This window comes from Sturnus vulgaris, chromosome 18, assembly GCF_052056855.1.
Source record: "Sturnus vulgaris isolate bStuVul1 chromosome 18, bStuVul1.hap1, whole genome shotgun sequence".
In the NCBI taxonomy this organism is placed as follows: domain Eukaryota; kingdom Metazoa; phylum Chordata; class Aves; order Passeriformes; family Sturnidae; genus Sturnus; species Sturnus vulgaris.
The window spans coordinates 10,247,818-10,266,058 of record NC_142260.1 but is presented as its reverse complement, the minus strand read 5'-3'; the positions used below and the strand labels follow the sequence as shown (position 1 = coordinate 10,266,058).

The 18,241-nt window shown below is 42.7% G+C and overlaps 1 protein-coding gene and 2 long non-coding RNA genes across 11 annotated transcripts in view; 2 read left to right on the top strand and 1 right to left on the bottom strand.

The window, feature by feature from the left end:
* Positions 1 to 293: 293 nt before the first annotated feature.
* Positions 294 to 4,394, bottom strand: LOC148221746 (uncharacterized). Of its 4 annotated transcripts, none has more exons than XR_015807469.1 (4): positions 4,149 to 4,394; positions 2,098 to 3,845; positions 1,826 to 1,923; positions 294 to 454 (listed from the first exon to the last, which is right to left on the bottom strand). It is a non-coding gene; the product is annotated as an uncharacterized LOC148221746 (long non-coding RNA). The 4 variants fall into 4 exon arrangements; XR_015807470.1 differs by having other exon boundaries at positions 2,098 to 2,577; positions 2,910 to 4,297; XR_015807468.1 differs by having other exon boundaries at positions 2,098 to 2,275; positions 2,369 to 4,280.
* Positions 4,395 to 4,818: 424 nt separating this feature from the next.
* SYT9 (synaptotagmin 9) overlaps positions 4,819 to 18,241 on the top strand; it is a 65,884-nt gene continuing 52,461 nt past the window's right edge. For all 5 annotated transcript variants that reach the window (XR_015807441.1, XR_015807443.1, XR_015807442.1 and 2 more), the window contains exon 1: positions 4,819 to 4,981. Coding sequence is in view for 2 of the 5 variants with exons in the window: in XM_014882516.2 (XP_014738002.1) it covers positions 4,834 to 4,981 (148 nt within the window). In the remaining 3 variants the exon portion in view is untranslated. The remainder of the gene's footprint in view (positions 4,982 to 18,241) is intronic.
* On the top strand, positions 7,788 to 17,630 carry LOC148221745 (uncharacterized). Of its 2 annotated transcripts, XR_015807495.1 has the most exons (4): positions 7,788 to 8,228; positions 8,939 to 9,136; positions 9,786 to 9,883; positions 9,977 to 17,630. It is a non-coding gene; the product is annotated as an uncharacterized LOC148221745 (long non-coding RNA). The 2 variants fall into 2 exon arrangements; XR_015807494.1 differs by having other exon boundaries at positions 7,788 to 9,136.

Sequence of the window (18,241 nt, the reverse complement as noted above, 5' to 3'; positions counted from 1 at the left end):
AGCAGTCAATAACAAAAACCACAAACCACAGACTTGGGAATTCAACAATTCTCCTCAAGCTCAATTCACTCTCAAGGCTGAATTATTCAGTACACTTCTCTTTTTTTCTCCCAGTAGAGTTAGCAAAAGCTGTCAAGGAAGAGATTGTCAAATTAGAAGGCAAATCAGAAGAGATGTGTTTCCCTCCCTCCTTCTCAAGTTTTAAGGAAGCCTTCTTAAGATAGATTAAAATTGCATGTGACAAGCTACAGCACCCAGAGTACTCTCTATTAACAATGTGAATGGTACAAAGATCAAGAAAAAAAATGGTAATCTGTTATAAAGAGGTCATGAAAGTTGTCCATCATAGCAAAGAGCTTGTATTCATGTTAAGCTGTTTACAGTCTTCTGGGCAGGATCTCCTACTCAGAGCTTGCAACTTTCCTTAGGCAGTAAAGTTCTGTCCAATGGCAACCTGGGGAAAAGAACAAGAGAAAAATAAAGGAACAAAAAAATCCCACCGATGAGCTGCAGTCTTGTTTTTGCTCATAACCTTCATTCAGACAACTCATTCATTATCCACACCCCTTCAGCTCACTCTGTAAAACATGGCTGAGTCCCAGTTGTATCAGGACATTGGCTGTACACTCCTAATCCTCTGGTACAGCACAGTTCTGGTGACATTTGATGCCATCTCAGAGCTTTGACACACTTTTCCTCTGCTCACGAGGGACACTTTGCTCTTCCTTCAGGACCTGCTGTGAGGAAGCTCCCTGCCATCACTCAGAAAACCCCCAAATGACATTTTACTCATTCTGGCATGGGAACAGCTCACAGGCCTCCTGCAGAGGAAAGTACAAAGATCAGTACTATCCTAGCATTTAACACTTGTTTCATGCATTATGTTTTAAAAATGTGAGCAGATGTCAATAAATGACACGAGTTCAAAAAAAAACACCTAAGATTTTATAAAAACCATAATGAAAATACACTGCTATACCTTCTTTCATCAGAGCATGTAATTCTGATGTCAAAGTCTTCAAATGACTCCATTGTACTCAATGTACTAAGGACAGCTATTTTTTCATGCTAACATCATCAAAGTAATGATGCCACCTTCCCTTTAGTTAACACAAACCTATTTCCATATGACCTCTAGAAGTCAATGATGAGGGAAAGCCCAAATGGGGAAATACTTATTTTCTAACTAACCTGCCCTAAAACTTTCTGTGAAGAATAACTATCTCATCTGAAGAATGACACTGCTCAGAAAAGCATCATCTCAACCCCCCCACCCAGTTGCAGTTACTTAGAATTCCATTTCTTGTATGTTTACCTAAGCATTTTCTACTTTTCAGCAGCAGTACAAGATATATTCATTAAGAATACAAGGGTAATTGTATGTAAGAGGGAGAGTGAGGCAAAAAGTCTGGCACAACCAGTAACAGAAAGATTTTTGATAGATGTATCAATCCTTGAGCCTATGATGGCATTTCTTTCTCCAGCCTGGACTACAGGTGACTGCTTTTGGTGAAATGGCCTCCTTTAACTACAGCAATGTTCTTGTTTTCAGCCATTTTCCCCTCCTATTGAACTACAGAATCACAAACTTTCATTTCTTGGGGTGAAAAAAATCTTGTTTTCCATTAGTGACTCAGTTGCTCTATGTTTTCTTGATTTCCTGAAATACCTTCCTCCCTTTTTTTAAAGAAAAAGATACTCCCATGATGAGCTGTGCCCGAATGGGCAAATATAATTCCAGCAATTATAAACACTCAACACAAATACTTGGTAAGTTCTGGTTGCAGCATAGCCATAACAAAAACCCTGATGCAAGCTGCCTTACTTGCTTCCAGAAATCCATTTGTTTCATGAATGCCTCAGCTTTGAAGGTGACTTCATTGCCAGCAATCCTTGTGTTGCTGCCAGAACACTGGGAAAAAGCTTTAATTCAAGAAAAGAAAGACAAACGTGTCAATTGATGATGACAGAACTGTTGTAGGTCAAACAGTCAAACTTATTCTGAGTGTGTAGCAGGCTTGGGGATTTTTTTTTCCCTAACTTCTGAGCACACTGTATTGTGTGAGCTCTGAGCTAAACAAAACAAAATAGACCTACTGTGGTCAGTACAGATTGGAACTCTCAGGATAAGGTTAATAAGAGCATCCCACTGCATCACTCAATGACTTTCTAGGACCAAAGTTAATTAGTGCAGCATTCATTAGGGATCTCAAACACAATATGGTCCCCTCAATTGGGGAAATCTGCAGCTGACACAGGAGTAAACTAGGAGTGCCTGCAAGAAGACAAACATGCAATCAACGATAACAAAATGGCAGATATAACCCTGTTCTCACAGGCAAGATCAGGAAGGAAATGTTGCACTTGCTTTGAGACACAGCTGATTACATTGACTGCTGTTATCTCCAGAGACACGGGCATTTGCTCACACAGTGCACTTAGAGCTCAGAGCTTTGGAGAATAGATGCCTTTGTTTACAAGCAGTGATGTCCAAATAGTTTCTCTCCTCCACCACACCGAAAATTTTCCATCTCCAAGCACCTGTATCACAAACATCTCAGCACCTTCAAATTGCTTCTATTTAAAACAAAACAAAGCAAGACTTTAGTTATAGAAGGATAAAGAAATTACTGCTTCATCACCAGGCTGTCCAGAGCTCACTCTGCAGCAAGCCCAAATCCCATGCTAGCAATGAGCTTGTGGTCCCACAGCATAAAAGCCACACTCAGGTAAATGCATTAATATCACTTTGCAGTTGATGTATTTGTCTGTCCTGGACAGAGGTCAAGCTATAGAACAGCACAGCCGTCTTGGTCAGTGCCAAACTACCAAATTATAGCCAAATAATATGTAAAATGATATTAAAATGATGGTCAAATCATATACAGTAATTCAAAATCTGGTCATACACGATCACTGGACTTTGTAGTTTGCAGATATCTCTGTTAGTAACAGTCTTCAGTAGCTTCTCTGTCCTCTCTCCTTCTGGACATATCACCAGCATTGGCCTGGACTTGATTTTGTGTTACAAATTAGAAAGTTTTTGCCTCTAGAGAGTTTATATACATATGAATAATCGGATAGCCCTCCTGAACCTGTTTTTCCCTAAAAGACATTCTGGTACCTCTAGCTCTACCAAGTTCTTTAAAATTTGTCCCTTCTTCACTGCAGTAGGTTAAGCAGCAGGACTGCTGAAGCCTGATCCTTAGTTTCAGAGAAAGTGCTGTGACTGACAGCACCTCTTACAAATTGTCTTTCTCCCTGCATGCTTGGAGAAGCAAACAAATGACATTGGTTTTTCCAGCATCAAGATGAATATTTTTGTGGCATTTATTGAGACTAGTGGAGAGTTTCACACGATTAGATGTGAAAACATATACTGATGTGATCAAAATCTCCGTCCCTCAAAAATATGATTACAGTGGTAACAACTGTAACAGCCACACGCTATTTTATTATCTATTATTAATGCTTAACAACGACAAGGCAGCCCGAGTGAGTCGCCTGATTACTGGTGGAATTATGCCTGGCTTATACAATCGTGTTTTACAGACATCACTTTTCTATTAAAAAGGGGGGGTGGAGGGGGGAATGCCTTTCAGACATAAGCAATGTCGCCAAAGCACTCGGAGGCAAGTAAACAACTTTTCTGATTAATACCCTCTCCTTTCCCAAAATGCATCTCATTCCGATGATATACTTTTTGCTTTAAGAAGAAAAAAAAGCTTCTACTAGAAGATGATGCTATTTCTAGAACGGTTATCAGCAGTCTCTAAACAGGAGGCTGAACATCCACACCAGTCTGAACTTTCTGAGCTCACCGCGGCCTTTGATATTTGCCTAAACTATTATAAAAGGGAGAGAGAGAGAGGAAAAAAAATGAAGTTAAATGGAGCAGCCAGTTCTCAGTTTTTCCCCTCATGACACCCACCAGCCTCCCAGCCTACAAGCCCAGAAAGCGAAGCGGCACCTTACGAATCTCCTACTTGTCAGGATAAACATGCCTAATGGCAGACATCTCCTCAGCCCCCACCTCCTCCGGGAAGGCTCTCCTGCCCTCCCCTCCAGCTATGGCTGGGTCTCAGCCGCCTGAGCTTTCCCAGCCGCGCTTTAACTCTTTTTAACCCGTCAATAGGAACGTGCCGAACCGAGACGGCCGCTGCGCCCGGGATACATCGCCAACATTTTCCCCTCCCGACTGTGAGGGCGCGCGTTCCGGATAGCGAGGCATTGGCAGCCAGGCAGCCGAGCGAGCGGGATCGCTCCCGACAGCGGCCGGGATCGCTCCCGAGAGAAGCCGGGATCGCTCCCGAGACATAAGGGCGCACGGCCCGGGACGAGCGGGCCAAGGGCCGGGCCTGCCCTGCCCGCCATGGGGAGGCGGGGATCGGGGCGCTCCCCGTCAGGACCCGCGCTCCGCCAGCCCCTGCTCCGCCAGCCCCTGCTCCGCCTCTGAAGTTTCGGGCGTGTGCCGGGGCGGCGGCCGGGCCGCGGGGCAGTCCCTGCCCCCGGGGCGGAGAGGGGCGCGGCGGCTCCCGCCCGCTCCCCCGCCGGCAGCGCTGCGCCAGCGCGGCTGGGCGGCCGCGGCGCCGGCGCTCCCGGGCCTCGCGTTCAACTGGTGGGACCCCCGTGCGGCCCCGGCCGCGGCAACGGGGGCAGCGGCGGGCGGCCCGGCCCGGCCCGGCCCGGCTCGGCTCGGCCCGGCCCGGCGGGGCGGGTGCCGCCGGCTGAGGAAGATGCGGGCGGCGGCGCGGCGGCCGCAGGCGGGCGGCGGGCAGCGGCGCGGCGCCTGACCGCAGGGCTCCGCTCCGCTCCCGAGGATGCTGCGGGGCGATGCCCGGCGACAGGGAGGACGAGATCTGCCAGAAAGCGCTGCAGCTGCTGGCCGAGCTGTGCTCCGTCGGGGCGGTGGAGAACGAGAACTGCCGGGATTTCATCTACTACCTGCGGGACAGAGCCCGGCCCCGCCTCAGCGACTCAGGTACGGCCGCCGCCCTCGGGGGCGCGGGCACCGGCGGCTCCCCCCGGGCCCGGCTGCGGGAGGAGAGCGAGCTGCCCCGAGCATCCCCGGGCGGGCGGGAGCGGCGGGGAGAGGCCTGCGGGCGCGGCGGGGGTGCCCGGCAGCGGAAGGAGGCGGCGGGGGGGACGCTGCGGGGCTGAGGGGTTTTGCCCGGGGGATGGACGCCGGTGCGGGCTCGGTGGCGCCAGGCTGGGTTTTAGCGCTGGGGGAGATGCGGAGCCCGAGCCCGCAGCGCTCCCCGAGCCCCCGGCGGGTGCGGCAGCGCGGGGCGGGAGCGCAACTTTGCGCGGCCTCTGCCCGGCCGGAGCCGCCCTGGCCGGAGCCGGAGCCGCTCCCTGCAGGGCCCGGGGCTGCCCCGCTGCTCCCCCGGCCCTCCCAGCCCTCGGGGTGAAGCTCGCTTTAACTGGAACGCGATTTAACCCAACTCCCCAGTTCCGTGTGTCACGAGCTAAAAAAGACTATTCCTCCCATTTCTGTAGCAGATGTGCGGGCTGTAGGTCTGACAGGATGTACGCTGTGTTGGTTTCTGTGTGTTTGTCAGGATAATGGTTTCCGCATCGTGGCACAGCACTCTTACTTAAAAACTTTAACTTAAAGAAGCTTTCTCATAAGGAAGCTGAGCTCCTTATGCACAGAAACGTGAAAAGATTGAGGATCTGTCTCTGGACGCAGGGGAAAGGCAAACTGCAGTCCAGTATAGGAGCTTATTGCATTTATTTTTACATCATGAAGTTGAGTTTGCTCAGTATGAGGAGAAATTGAGTGAGTTAAGACAGAAGTTGATAAAGGTTTGCAGTGCTGAGATGCCCTGCTCTTAGATCAGCCAGTCATTGCAGCACAGTGTTCATTGCTTCATTATTCTCTGGGATAAATCAGTCTATTTGGCATAGGGCAGTCTAATGACACGCTGTTCTTAAATACTTTTTTGTAATTTGGTAGCCTGAAGTAACACTCAGAGTGCAACTTCCTGACAAAACCTTGGATATGCTGAAGGCCTGGAGAAAACAAGTAAAACTAAGTTAAAAAAATATTCATTGGAGGAAAAAGATGTGCTGTCACAATAAATGAATAAGGAATTTTCCATCATTCAGTTTGCTTGTATCCAAAGCTATTTGCAGCCGTTCTGGCTTTTCGCTGCTTAAAATATTCAAATTGGAGTGATTCATGCAATGTTTGATAGGGATTCTTTAAAAGTAGGCAAATTTAATTGTTTGGTTCATATAGGCAGATTTAATTACTTTGTTCATATAAGCAGTAATTTTTATGACAGACACCTGTGATTTTCTGTAATTTTCATTTACTGAAGGATCAGTCACGTATTTGTGTATCAGGTCATGGTTCTGAAGCCGTCTGCTTGAATCAGTGCTCGCTGTGGATACAAAACTACTTGAAATGCATATGGAGACTTTAACCTCCGCCACTTGGATAACAGCTTTTCAGATTTCTTTCAGTAGCTACCTGCTTTTTTTTTTTTTTTTTTTATCAGCCTCGGGCAAAAAGAGTACCTGGCATCTGTTTGGGAGTGATTTTAAAACATGGTGTGCTCAGTAAAAATTTATCACCTCTGCCTAAAGATGAAAAAAAAAAAAAATTTAAAAAAGTGTGTTTATTTCTACCTGTTTAGCTTGAACTGTTATTACACAACAGCCTTCCGGTGTTGTTGCAAACCTGCTCGATTACACAGAGCAGCAGTCCCTAACCTTCGCCAGCCAATGTGTAACAACAGTGAGCAATTATGCTGCAGGCAGCATCTTCCCATTGGCCTCAACCTGAACGTTTTTATTTTTTGCAGCTGCAGCCGGTCTCAGAGGGTCTAGCAGGCAACCTGTTACCCAGAAACCCTGACTTGGGAAATACTTCTGTGAGGTAGTCATGTCAGGAATTTGTTAATTTACCTAATCTCGTATTTCTGTGATTAAAATGTATTTATTATCCCAGTATGGCTGTCCACGTGGTTTGATTAGCTGGTCCTCAGTTGTGGTGCTATGGGCTGTAAGAACACGACTTCCAAAATGAAGCAATCAGTGAAAGGGCAGTAAACACACTGACCAAACCCAGCTTGCTTTATGTCGTGAGTTTCACTGACTTAACAAAGGCAAAATGGCCTTAAAAAGCCCTTAAAAGCTTTTTATCCATATCCCGATCCATTCCCTTTGCAGCCACTAGAGGCCTAAGCAGGGATGTGGAGACAAGTGGTGCTGAAGGACAGCGTCTCCTTAGCAGAGCCAGGCGAGAGACGCTGCTGTCCTTGCTCCAGCTTCCTGCCCCCGGCTGTGGAGGTGATGTGCTTTAGTCAGACTGAGCAACTGGCTCTTAGGCCACCCAAAACAACAATCTGAAAAGATCTACAGCGCCAGAGTGGAGAAAAGTGCGTGATAAAGTATCTGATGAGGTACAGGGCTAGGTGTTGTACAGGAATTAATGCATGAGGCCGCGCTTTGAAAAGTGTTTTGAAATAAAGTGCCTAAAGCCGGTGACATGGTGGGGTACAGACAGTTCTGCAGCACCTTTGGCTGGAGCCATTCGTGGATGTGGCTCTGTACTCTGTCAGGACTTGTTAGAAAAACCCACCCCTAACTGAGGGAGCTGAGGGGGTGCTGAGCCTGTGTTTGTGTCCAAGCTCAGCCTCCCAGCGCCCCTCAGCCCCAGCAGGGAGCACCCAGATCCCTGGACATCCCCTCCTCCCTTACCTGGCACCTGAGGCACTGGGCTCTGTGGCTCCCTGCTGTCCGTGTGACTCAGGCCAGGAGGGGACAGGATGCTTGTGCTGCACACCACATCTTTATTTTTCAGTTTTTCAGTATATTTCACCTCCTCTTGGGGGGTGCTGCACATGCTTCCAGCACGAGTTCCAGGGCTAATGAGATCTGAGTTTAACACACTGGTCCACTGGATTTCAAGGGTGACACGAGTGAGTCAGATTTTAAAGCTTTTCAGAAAACTAAAAATGCAAATTAGGCATTTAGTGAAAAATCTTCAATTAGTTCAATAAGAGTTTTATGTCAGAGCAACCTTGAAAATCCCAAAAGGCATTCTTAAGCATTTAGATACATTAATAAGCTGACTTGTTTTCTGTTCCATTGTAAAATGTCAATAATATTTCTGTATCACAGATGGGCTTTATGAGGGTAAATTGCAAAGTCTGAACACATCGAGTGTGTAATACATTCATAAAGGAGAGTCAGATGGACCTCTCAGAGATATTCAGGTAAAAACAATGTTTGTGATATGGGCAGTTGAAAACAATCACTCAAGATCATGGAATATCACCCCATGACACATGATAAAGCAAATATTGTAGAGGAGGAATGAGCAGAAGGATTCCTTCAATGTGTAAAAAAAGAAAAACCCAGTAAACCAAAACAACAACAAAACCATGAAAGCAGAAAATCTTGATAGAGAGACTGGCCATTAAAAGAGGAATTAAGACAAAAAAGCTGCTTATGAAGATAAGAGTTCTAACAAAAGTCCAGACCATCAATCATAGTGAATTTTCATTAATTTTGTAGTGGAAAAATGAATATAAATTAAAAGGAAAGTTTTCATTTCTGTTGCTTTGGATTGCACATCTTGAGGATGAGCCATCAAGGTCTTAGAATGTTCTTAATTATGTTCTTTAAAATTGACTAATAGATGCTAAAACAGAATACATGGTAAATATTGTGGGTATAGTGATGGCCATTAAGCATAAAATGTTTTACAGGTCATAAGTATGAGATCAATCTTTCACAGTGACAGAAAGCCAGATTTCAGTACTTGATGGAGGTAGAGATAGTTGACAGTCAAGAAATTAAAAAATCTGTGAGTGGAAATGGAATGGATATTGAAGACAGGGAAACTGCAATTATGTTCTTGCAGTAGAATTTAAGCATTTTATGAATCAGTACTTTACTTTTTAATGTCTACTTTCAACCTCAGGACAGAGAAAAGCACGAAGGAACAAAAAGCCAATGAGGCATGAACGTGGCCTCCCAGCCCTGTGGTGGAATGTGAGAGCCAAGGTTTTCTGTGGAGAGTGTTGTTCCAATAGACTGCTCATTCCCTAGACAGCTTCAATTCAGAACTGAGTTTAAAAACAAAACCTGCCTTCAGAAAGTAGTTTGATTCCTTCAAAAGGTATTTTAAAGTTTTTATACCTTGAATTACTTCCTTATTTATTCCCAACTCACCCCCCAAATCTTCCAGGACCATATCAAGCTGCAGAGTTTCATCAAGACCCTAAGTATATCTAGATTTATCTAGGTAAATGCAAAAAGCATTTACAGGTTTTAAAGACATGAAAAACATTAGAGTGGGTGAAATAACTTCCAGTATGTTTTTCCTTTTTATTTTCCTCACTGTGAGCCATTACTTTCCATATTTTTTTAGTTTTCTTTTCCTAATAGTATTCAATATGTCCTGCTAGTGCAGGACTTTGTAAGTTAGAGGACAAGTGCAAATCATATTTCCTCTCCTGAGGTCAAGTGAATGAACATATGTGAAGCCCGAGTTCCTTTGGGTTTTGAGAACCAAAGTGCTCTTTCAAGAGTTGAAAAAAATACAGGGCTGCTATGTATTTTAGACTAAAAATAGGTATTCATTTTCTCTTTTGGAAAGTCAGGAACAAGACTGAAGAAGGTAAAAACGATTACTTCCTGTTGCTTGAATTCTAAAATGCTCTGCTAGTTTAATTCCCTCTTAACAAAGATGCTCTCAGAGACTTTCCTGTCATACTGAAGGAGTTATTTTCCTTGGAAAAAGCTCTGGTTTTTTCTGTTTTAAACAGATTGCTAAATTTTGAAACAAATTGTAGAAAAGAGCAAATCATGTTCAAAGGAAACGAGCTACCTGTGCACTTAATAATGGCTTGAAACTCTAATTAAGGTAAATCAATTTAAATAAAAGTAAAGATTTTAATTTATTAGAAGTGCATATAACATTTTCCTGGAATGCATTTTTGATTTTTTTTTTTTGCAGGTAACCTAAAGAATTATAGGTGTTTAAGTTATGATTTGTTCTTCAGAACCAGAGAAAAGGACGACTACAAAGATTTTCCTCAGGATAAAGCTGAGCTTTGATCAGGCTGGAACAGAGTCATGTTAAATACTCTTCAGATATGAAAGAGCCCTGCTCTGCTGAGATCACTTTGTATTTCCCAGACGTGCAAGGCAGCTGCAGTGTAGCAGCACTTCGACTTGAGAAAACCAAACATGAGGAGTTGTTCTGTAGTCCCTGTGACCAAAGCTCACTCCTGGACACTGTGGGGAGCAGAAATGTTTCAGTCTGTGAGAAAAAGGCAAGAGCAAGGTGGCTTCCAGCCCTTCTTGGCCTCTGCATGCAGTGTGGGAAGTAGGAGCTTTCTGGGGCTCCCATTTCCATTTTGATTTTAGTCCTCACTTACACAGGGATTTTACCAAATGTTGTTGTTTACTGTTTGCCCTTATACACCCTGAAACCATAACTCTTTGTTAAATAGGCCAACTACACTCCTTTGTATTTAACAGAAGAAAAAGTGTTTTCTCATATACCACACATATATAAAAATAATACTTATTTCCCAAAGTCATTGCAAGCCCATTTGTGAAGGGATTGTACAAGTTAGAGTAACATGGTAACTGAATCAGAAATCAGTGATCTCTGCAGCCACACAGTTCATTCAAGTCTCTTCCCAGTGTGCAGTGAACAAAATACCCATCATTGCAAACAGCCTGAAGAGTAATGACCTTCGAAAATTCGGATGCCTGGATAGCACCCAGTGTGTGTTACACCTGCATTCCTGTCCTAAGGGCCAGTTTTGCTGATGAAGAGCAATAGGTTAATTTAGCCCTTGTACATACAAACTGGTTTTGCCACTAAATCTTGATCACTGCATTTGTCAATAGCTCCTATTTCAATGGGATTTGCACACTCCTCATAGACTGGAGGGGAGAGGGGAAAGAATTTTCCAATTATGCTTTCCTTAGAGTTACCCATAATCTGTGTGCAGGCCACAGTTTACATTTGTCACAAAAAACTCTGATTGCTTAAGCAAAGGTGTTACTGTACAGATTTAGGGGTTATTAATTCCTAAAAAAACCATGAACTTGTGTTAAAATAATGATATTTTTAGAATTTTATTATGGTAGAATACTGAATTGTTAGGTATTGGTGGGATACACACATTTAGTGACCCAACTACAAATGATCAGCCACATGTTCCCCCGGATAGCTTTCTGGAAAATTCCTTTGCAAACTAATTTGTGTGAGTTTAATTACACTGACAATTCAGAGACCTAGAAATGTAAGTCCGAAATTATTGCTGTCATAACAGCAGATCTGCTTAAACTCAGTCTCGAGGCTGTGCAGCTCTGCACCAACCTTGATGTGCAATATGTAGAGGCTGAGCACAAACTGCAATTTATGTATTTTTATATTTTAAAACCACATTTCTAGGGTTTAGCTCTTCCCCTGCTGAAAATAATGATCATTGTTGATGTAGTGCAAAGCTGTACTTGAGAACATTGCACTGTATGTCTTTTACTATATTTTGTCATTCGTTTAAGCTCTTCTGTGGCTTTATTTAGACCAAAGAGATAAAGAGAGATTATTTTGACCTAAAGCTCTATGTTCCTTTCATATTGCTAACAAAAATTTAGTCCAAGGGATAAGAATTTAGAATAATTAAATACAGATGCTGTCGTTGTAACTGCATTTCTTAAAGTTCATCATTTTACAGGATCAATCTCTTTTTGCATGCTTTGTAGTACTGTGAGGCAGAGAGTGATTGATCCATTTATTTGGAGAGTACAGAAAGCAAGTGTTATGTGTAACAGGTGGTGCTTTGCACATTTCTTACATTTGCTATTGTAGTCACACTGGGTATTGTGTGGCTTAAGCTGCTCAAGACGTTCAGCTGCCTCTCTTTTTTTGGATTTAGGCATTCATTAGCCAAGTGAGATCAGTTTGGTTTCCTTTGGCAGGCATGTACACTGCAGGATTTGATCCCGTGTGTCTCCCAAGGTTAGCTGCAATTCAGAAATACAGTAGATGCAGGCATGTGTGTGTGTATGCTTTAAGCCCATTTACAGTTGATGTGTGTCTACCAAAGATAAATGTTGGAGGAGTCTCTAATCTGTCAGAAAAACCTTTCAGATTATTGCTGTAAATCCACCATGCTGAAAAAAAAAAAAAAAAAAAAGTCAGGCACTAATGATTTTGGAGTTCAAACTTTCAAAGGGCTTTTTCAAAAACCTTCCCCAAATTTCTTTTTAAAATAAAAAGAATGAAGATTTGAAATAGGGTAATTCTGCCAGGATACTTTCTCACTTTCTTTTTGTTCTTGTTGAGTTTTACATGCACACAAAAAGAAAGTGTTGCTGACTTTTCTTGGATACATGTTTCTTCAGTTTGTTACATGTCCATCAGGGAGTTTGTTTAGAATATCCTAATTCCATTTTACAGTCTGTGAAACTCTCTACATGCTTCCTTTCCCCCTGTGATGGACCTTTCCTGGGTGATATTTAGAACTGTGTGTAAATATACTAAATATTTATCTTCGAAAATTTCTTCTGGTAAAGCACTCTTCATCATTCCCATGCAAGTTTGTGCTTGGTTTCTCCATCCCTTTTCTAAATTAAATGTGTATATACACCAGTGTTCCACGTGTTTGCCCATCAGGGTATTCCCACTCCCTTTCTCAAGCAGCATCTCATTTTATTTGCTGCCCCATTTTTAATGTCTTTAATTCATCTCTGGTTTAGTTCTCTGACTTCAGCCATATAGTTTGTTTTCTCCTCACATTTAGTGAAATTTCAGAATGCAGTAAGAGTTTCAGTAGCTGTGTAATCAGGCAGTACATAAAGTTTGACCTGTCTTACACACTTGTCTCGCTGGGCATCCATCTGCAGCTATATAAAATTCCTTCAGAATTCCCTTTTAAGACTTTCTGCTTCTTTTGTCATTTGCAAGAGGTTCATGGCTATGGAGTTCCTGGTTTCACCAGTTCATATGCAGACATTCCAAAAGCTGTTTCTCACATCTACCCAATTTTATAAATAATTACAATTTGTAATTCTGTACCAATTATCATACTATTATAGAAAGGAATGCACAATGCAAATTAGAAAATGATCAATGACACCAACAGTCTTATGATCTTCTGTTTCCATTTGTAGCAGATGTTTTAGCCATTTAAGAGAGGAGTTTATTTTTTTTCCTCTAGAGAAGTGAAATGGATAAGATTAATGCCTGGTTATTCCATCTCTTTTTGAGAAGCCTACCCTAAATAGGCTGATCTCAAGTATTCATTATGCTAAGTTCTCTCTGCACAGCAGAAAGGAAAAGAGAGTTCCCTGAGCCTGACTGCAGGGAAATGCAGCAGGTATTGAGTTGTTCTTGCTGAGTGCTGTCCTATTCCCTGTAGTAAGGCTGATGTAGGATATGTGTAGCAGTGGCATTACCAGCTGTAAAGAGATTTTAGGTCCATTAGCAACTAGATACAAGAGAAAAGAGATCTGGTATTGCTTCAAAAATATGTAAAGCTCTAAAGAGAAAATTCTCTTATCAGTACAACTCTAATTTTTTTTTAAGATGTACCAATTTACTCGGGGTTATACAAGACACAAATCTAAACCAGTTGCTCAAATTTTGTTTACTGCTGTGATTGTGCTCTCTCCTGCAATAGATCATGCCATGAAGAAAGATTCCCATTTCTGCAGATGCCACTAAGGCATCCATGATAACAAAAGTCTAGTGGAAACTTTTCTTCGTTTTTGCTTTCATTTTAAGTTGACATATTAAAGATGACTAATGTCATCTAAAGTTAAAAAGAAGCAGAGGTGAGAAATTAGGATTAGCAGGCAAACAGAAGGTGAAGGGCTGGCCCAGTGTTGTCCATTTGTTTTGTTTGTTCTGAGTTCCCAGGTGTTTCACAAAGAGTGGTGAAACCTCCAGGTGCAGCAGGCACCAGCACAGTGCCTGTCACTTGTTCTGCCCAGGACATGGACCTGAGGAGCAGAACAGGCAGAGAGAGGTAAAACTCATATTCCTGAGGGACCAAAAGGCACCAAGCAGACTTGCTGTCACTTGGAAATTAGAGTTAGCAGAGTTGAAGCCTGGGGTTCTGAGGACCTGCCTGTGGGGACATAGTGGACAGGAAGGGCTGTGGATATACCATGTTATACCTCTGCTGTAAGAATTTCTGTTTCTGTTTTATATTACACTAAAACTTGCCTCTGTTTTGTCCTGATTTTTGAAGATTTTTGAGTTTCTTTGTGGAGTTCCCTGTAGAAAAAAAACAATAGCTAAAACAGGTCTGTCCAAATTCTTCGTCTGCCTTGGGGTTCTGTCACTAGTTTGTTCATTGCTGGTGGTTTTTTTGTGGGTTCAGTAGCTTTCTAAGCCAGCCTGAGAAATCATGATTTGATGCTGACATTTGAGCTGTGGCTAATCAGGAACGAGAAAGCTTGGCCATTGTGGCTTCCCTTGGTATGGAAAAGCTGTCACCTTGAGTCTTCTCTGTGCAGCAGCATCACTGTTCCTGCCAGCTTCCCTTAGCTGCAGAAGGTGTAAGATTTTTATATCTGCTCTCATTCTCAAGTTAATGTCTTGTTCCTGCCTACCTTATTCGTTCTGTACCTGTCTCTTGTTCTGTTGTCATTGTGTTATAAAGAGCGAATTGACTAGTCAAGATGATTTCTTTCCTGCTGCTGCTAGGAGCCAGTGATGATAAAATAGCTAAAAGCAGTTCCCAAAATAGCAGTGCACAGGTATAGGTTTGCCAGAGTGATTTGATAGTGATTACTCTGTCGGTCCTTCTGTAGTGTTACAAGTCAGGCCCAGCACAGTGAACAAAAACTGCTCGCTCTTCCTTCCATGGATTTCTCCTCTTTCTTTTTTTCTTGCGAGCTGGAAACAAGAACAGACCTTAATAGCAACAGGACCAGCAGCATCTTCAGCCACTTCAACTTTTCTTTCCTTCCCATATTAGGGGGAAGCGGTTTTTCACCTTCAGGAACATCCAAAATTCAGTCTTGGGATTCACTTCTTATCCTAAAGGCTCTGTGCACCGAGAGATGAAGCAGTAATTTTGTTAAAATGGAAGGCTTGGGATTTAACATTTCTGGTCGTTTGGCAGTTTTACCTCCCTTTTTTCTGTACCCCTCCCTGTGTGGAAGATTTCCAGTGGAAGTTGTTGCCATGGCACTAAGCAGGACGAGGTGTCTACTCCGGTCTCAAAACTGGATATTTACGGCCGTATTGTGAAAAATTATCCCTTCTGACAACTCGGGGTTGTTTACGCAGAATTAACACACCACTCGTCTTCTTCCAAAGTGGAGAGAGGCTCTTCAGGTCATTCCCTGTGTGTCAAGACAAATGTGAGCTTCAGCAGTGCTGGAAAAGCCTTAGAATTAGCTCTGTCCTTCCACTCCCTCGTTAGCTGTTCAAATGAACAAGCGCTTCACGCCCTGCCGAGCAGCTGATTGGCCTTGGAGGGAAGAAGCATCTGAAGCAGTATTAATGTTTCATTCAAAATCATGAGAGCCAGGGAGGAGGGGAATTAGGGAATTCAAAACCCCAAATCAGTCCTGCCTTTTATTTCTCCAGGTCCTGTTCTCTTGAGCAGCATCCCTAATTTTCTCCCACACTTGATTTCCTCTCAGGACGGTCTTGCTGCCTTTGTGAGATGTTTTTGCCAGGGGTAAATTTAACAGCTCTCTTTCCTTTGCTTTCCTTTCTCCATTGTCTGCTTGTCTTCCCCAGCCCTGTTGACAGTATCTGCTATGACATATGCTGTACAGGAGATGGAGAGACAAAGAAACTGTGCACCCATCCTCTACTCTTTTCCTTTCTCAAGTCTTCACTGCTGCACCAAGGCTGGTGAAAATCCCTTTTTATTTGCTCACCAAGCAAAGCAGATCAGAAAGATGAAAAATTAGGGCCTTAAAATGCTATCTCAAAGATATTTGAGCAAACTGGAGTGATAAAGCAATCAGTAAAGGAGTGTGGTGGATTGCATGACAGCAAGAACAGCCAGCTGCGTCTGGGAGTTCTTAGACTCCAGCAGTATAAAACTTCCCAAGCTGTAAAAGAAGAGCAATTCTTTCTTTTTGTGGAAGTCCTGGCTGTTTGAAACATGGTTGGCAACTAATAATTGCAATCATAGAATCATTGTTGTTAAAAGAAACATCACCTCATAGTGGGATATCCACCTAAGATCTTGGATTCATTGTACATAGTGTAGCACATGCTGAGATTGTTAAATTTGCAGATGTTGCTTATAAATAAAAATAGTTTTATTAGGACAGGAATAGAAACAAATGTTAAGTACAGAAGTGTTGCATAACCAGCCTTAATGAGCAGAGAGGCACCCCTTTTGCAGCGTTTCCAGAAGTACAGTTCCCAGTAAATGACAGCAAATAGATCCTAAATCCCTAGGTCATCTTGAGATAAATATTAATACTGTTGTTTTAAAATGTTGCTTATTCTTTTACCTGTTAGCCTTTGGAAAAAAAAATCAGGGGAAGAAGCAAGCTTTGACAGAGTATTTCCTGAGTCAGCAGTTGAATGAAAGGAACGATGCTGATGCACTTGGTTCAAGGTAATGGAAGGACTTCACCCCAGCTGGGAGGACTGTGAACACACCAAACAGCACAGGAGCCGCCTGCCTTAAATCCTGCTGACCAAATATTACTCAACAATATGTTAATACAAATGTGTTTGACTCAGGGATGTGTTTTAGGGACAAGAGTCATGTTTTAGCTGGCTGCAATAGATTATTAGTTGGGGACTGTGAAAACTAAGGTTGTTTTTATAATTGTGCACTTGAGATGTGATCATGTAATCTGTCAGTGCTGTTTTTCCCCGCCCTTTCAACTGCTTTTTCAGTACTGATATGCAGTAAAAATTCCATCTAATGCCATGTCTGTAATCAGCAGAGAAAGCAGGGCATGTCTCAAGTGTGATGTCAGTAAAGCATTGAGCAGAAAACGGCCTAAAAAGCAGCCAAGAGAAAACAGTGGGCACAAGGATTTAGGTGGAAAGTAGCCTGCCCGAATATGGCTCACTCTGTTTTCCTAGCAAACATGAAATAAGAGCCTGGGCTTTGTTGGGGCCTCTCAGCACTTTACTCTTATAAATAATAAACAGAATACATTTTCCTCCTGTGTGGGTTAGCAAATAGAAATGTGCCTCTGTTATCAGCAAGGAAGCCATAATTGAGAGGCAGTGATTTTGTGGAATACACATTCAAATGGGACTAAATAAAAGCATGAGGAGCATTTCAAAACTTCTATTTCTGTGCTGGGTTTCATATGTTTAGCTGTGGAATTTATTCATGATACCTTTTTGCAAGCTTGGATTTACATTCTCAGACTCAAATCATGCCACTCACTCCAGCCCATATCTGGCACAGCAACAGCTCTAACAGGGTAACTTTAGATAATCTTTTGCATATCCCAGCATTTTGCTGTTTACTGCCCCATTTTCAGCATGATTTCAGAGTTTTGAGTGCTTGCTTTCATGGCCTGGCTTGGATTGCCTGTGCACATCTTGGTGTGGAACCATTTGAGACTGAAAGTGAAAGGAATACGGTTGTGGTGATCCTGTTCACGTTATTGTAGCAGAAATGCAGAATTAAACGTATTTTTCTTGAAGAGGGACACATTCCTAATGTGCCCCATTTCCACTTTGTGTCCCCCTCACCTTTGGGATTAAAGAGTGTATTTTTACTTGTTTTTAAGGATATCTATTTGTTTATTCATTTCAGTATACCTCAATGTATGTTGTGCTCGTGTTTAGGAAACTTACAGAATTAATTACCCACCCCTTACATGAAAGTCCTCTGGAGAAATTTCAGTGGGTAACTCTACCAAACAACCCACTAACAGCACAACTTCTACAGGTCTGGAAGTTTGGAACATGAAGTTCTTGGAAGGGCTTGGTCCTTTTCCCTTCTTTATTTGTCAGTTTTTTCTTAATGAATGTAGTCTCATGCTTACGAGGGAAAAGTTTTCTATTTTCTTAATATTCACATTTAGTCATTCAAAAAATTATTCCCTTTTTTTCCCCTACAATCATCTGAGTCAACCTGATGGTGGGAATCATTTTCATTTTAAGGTCGTAGGATCACAGGGATTTCCTGAGAAAGGGATGTATACAAGCACCTGAGTCTAAAGAACAGATTTAAAGTAATGGTCATGTAATTCAGTTCTAGGTATATTTTTTCCTAATATCATCAAGCTATCAGATGATTGATTTTATTTT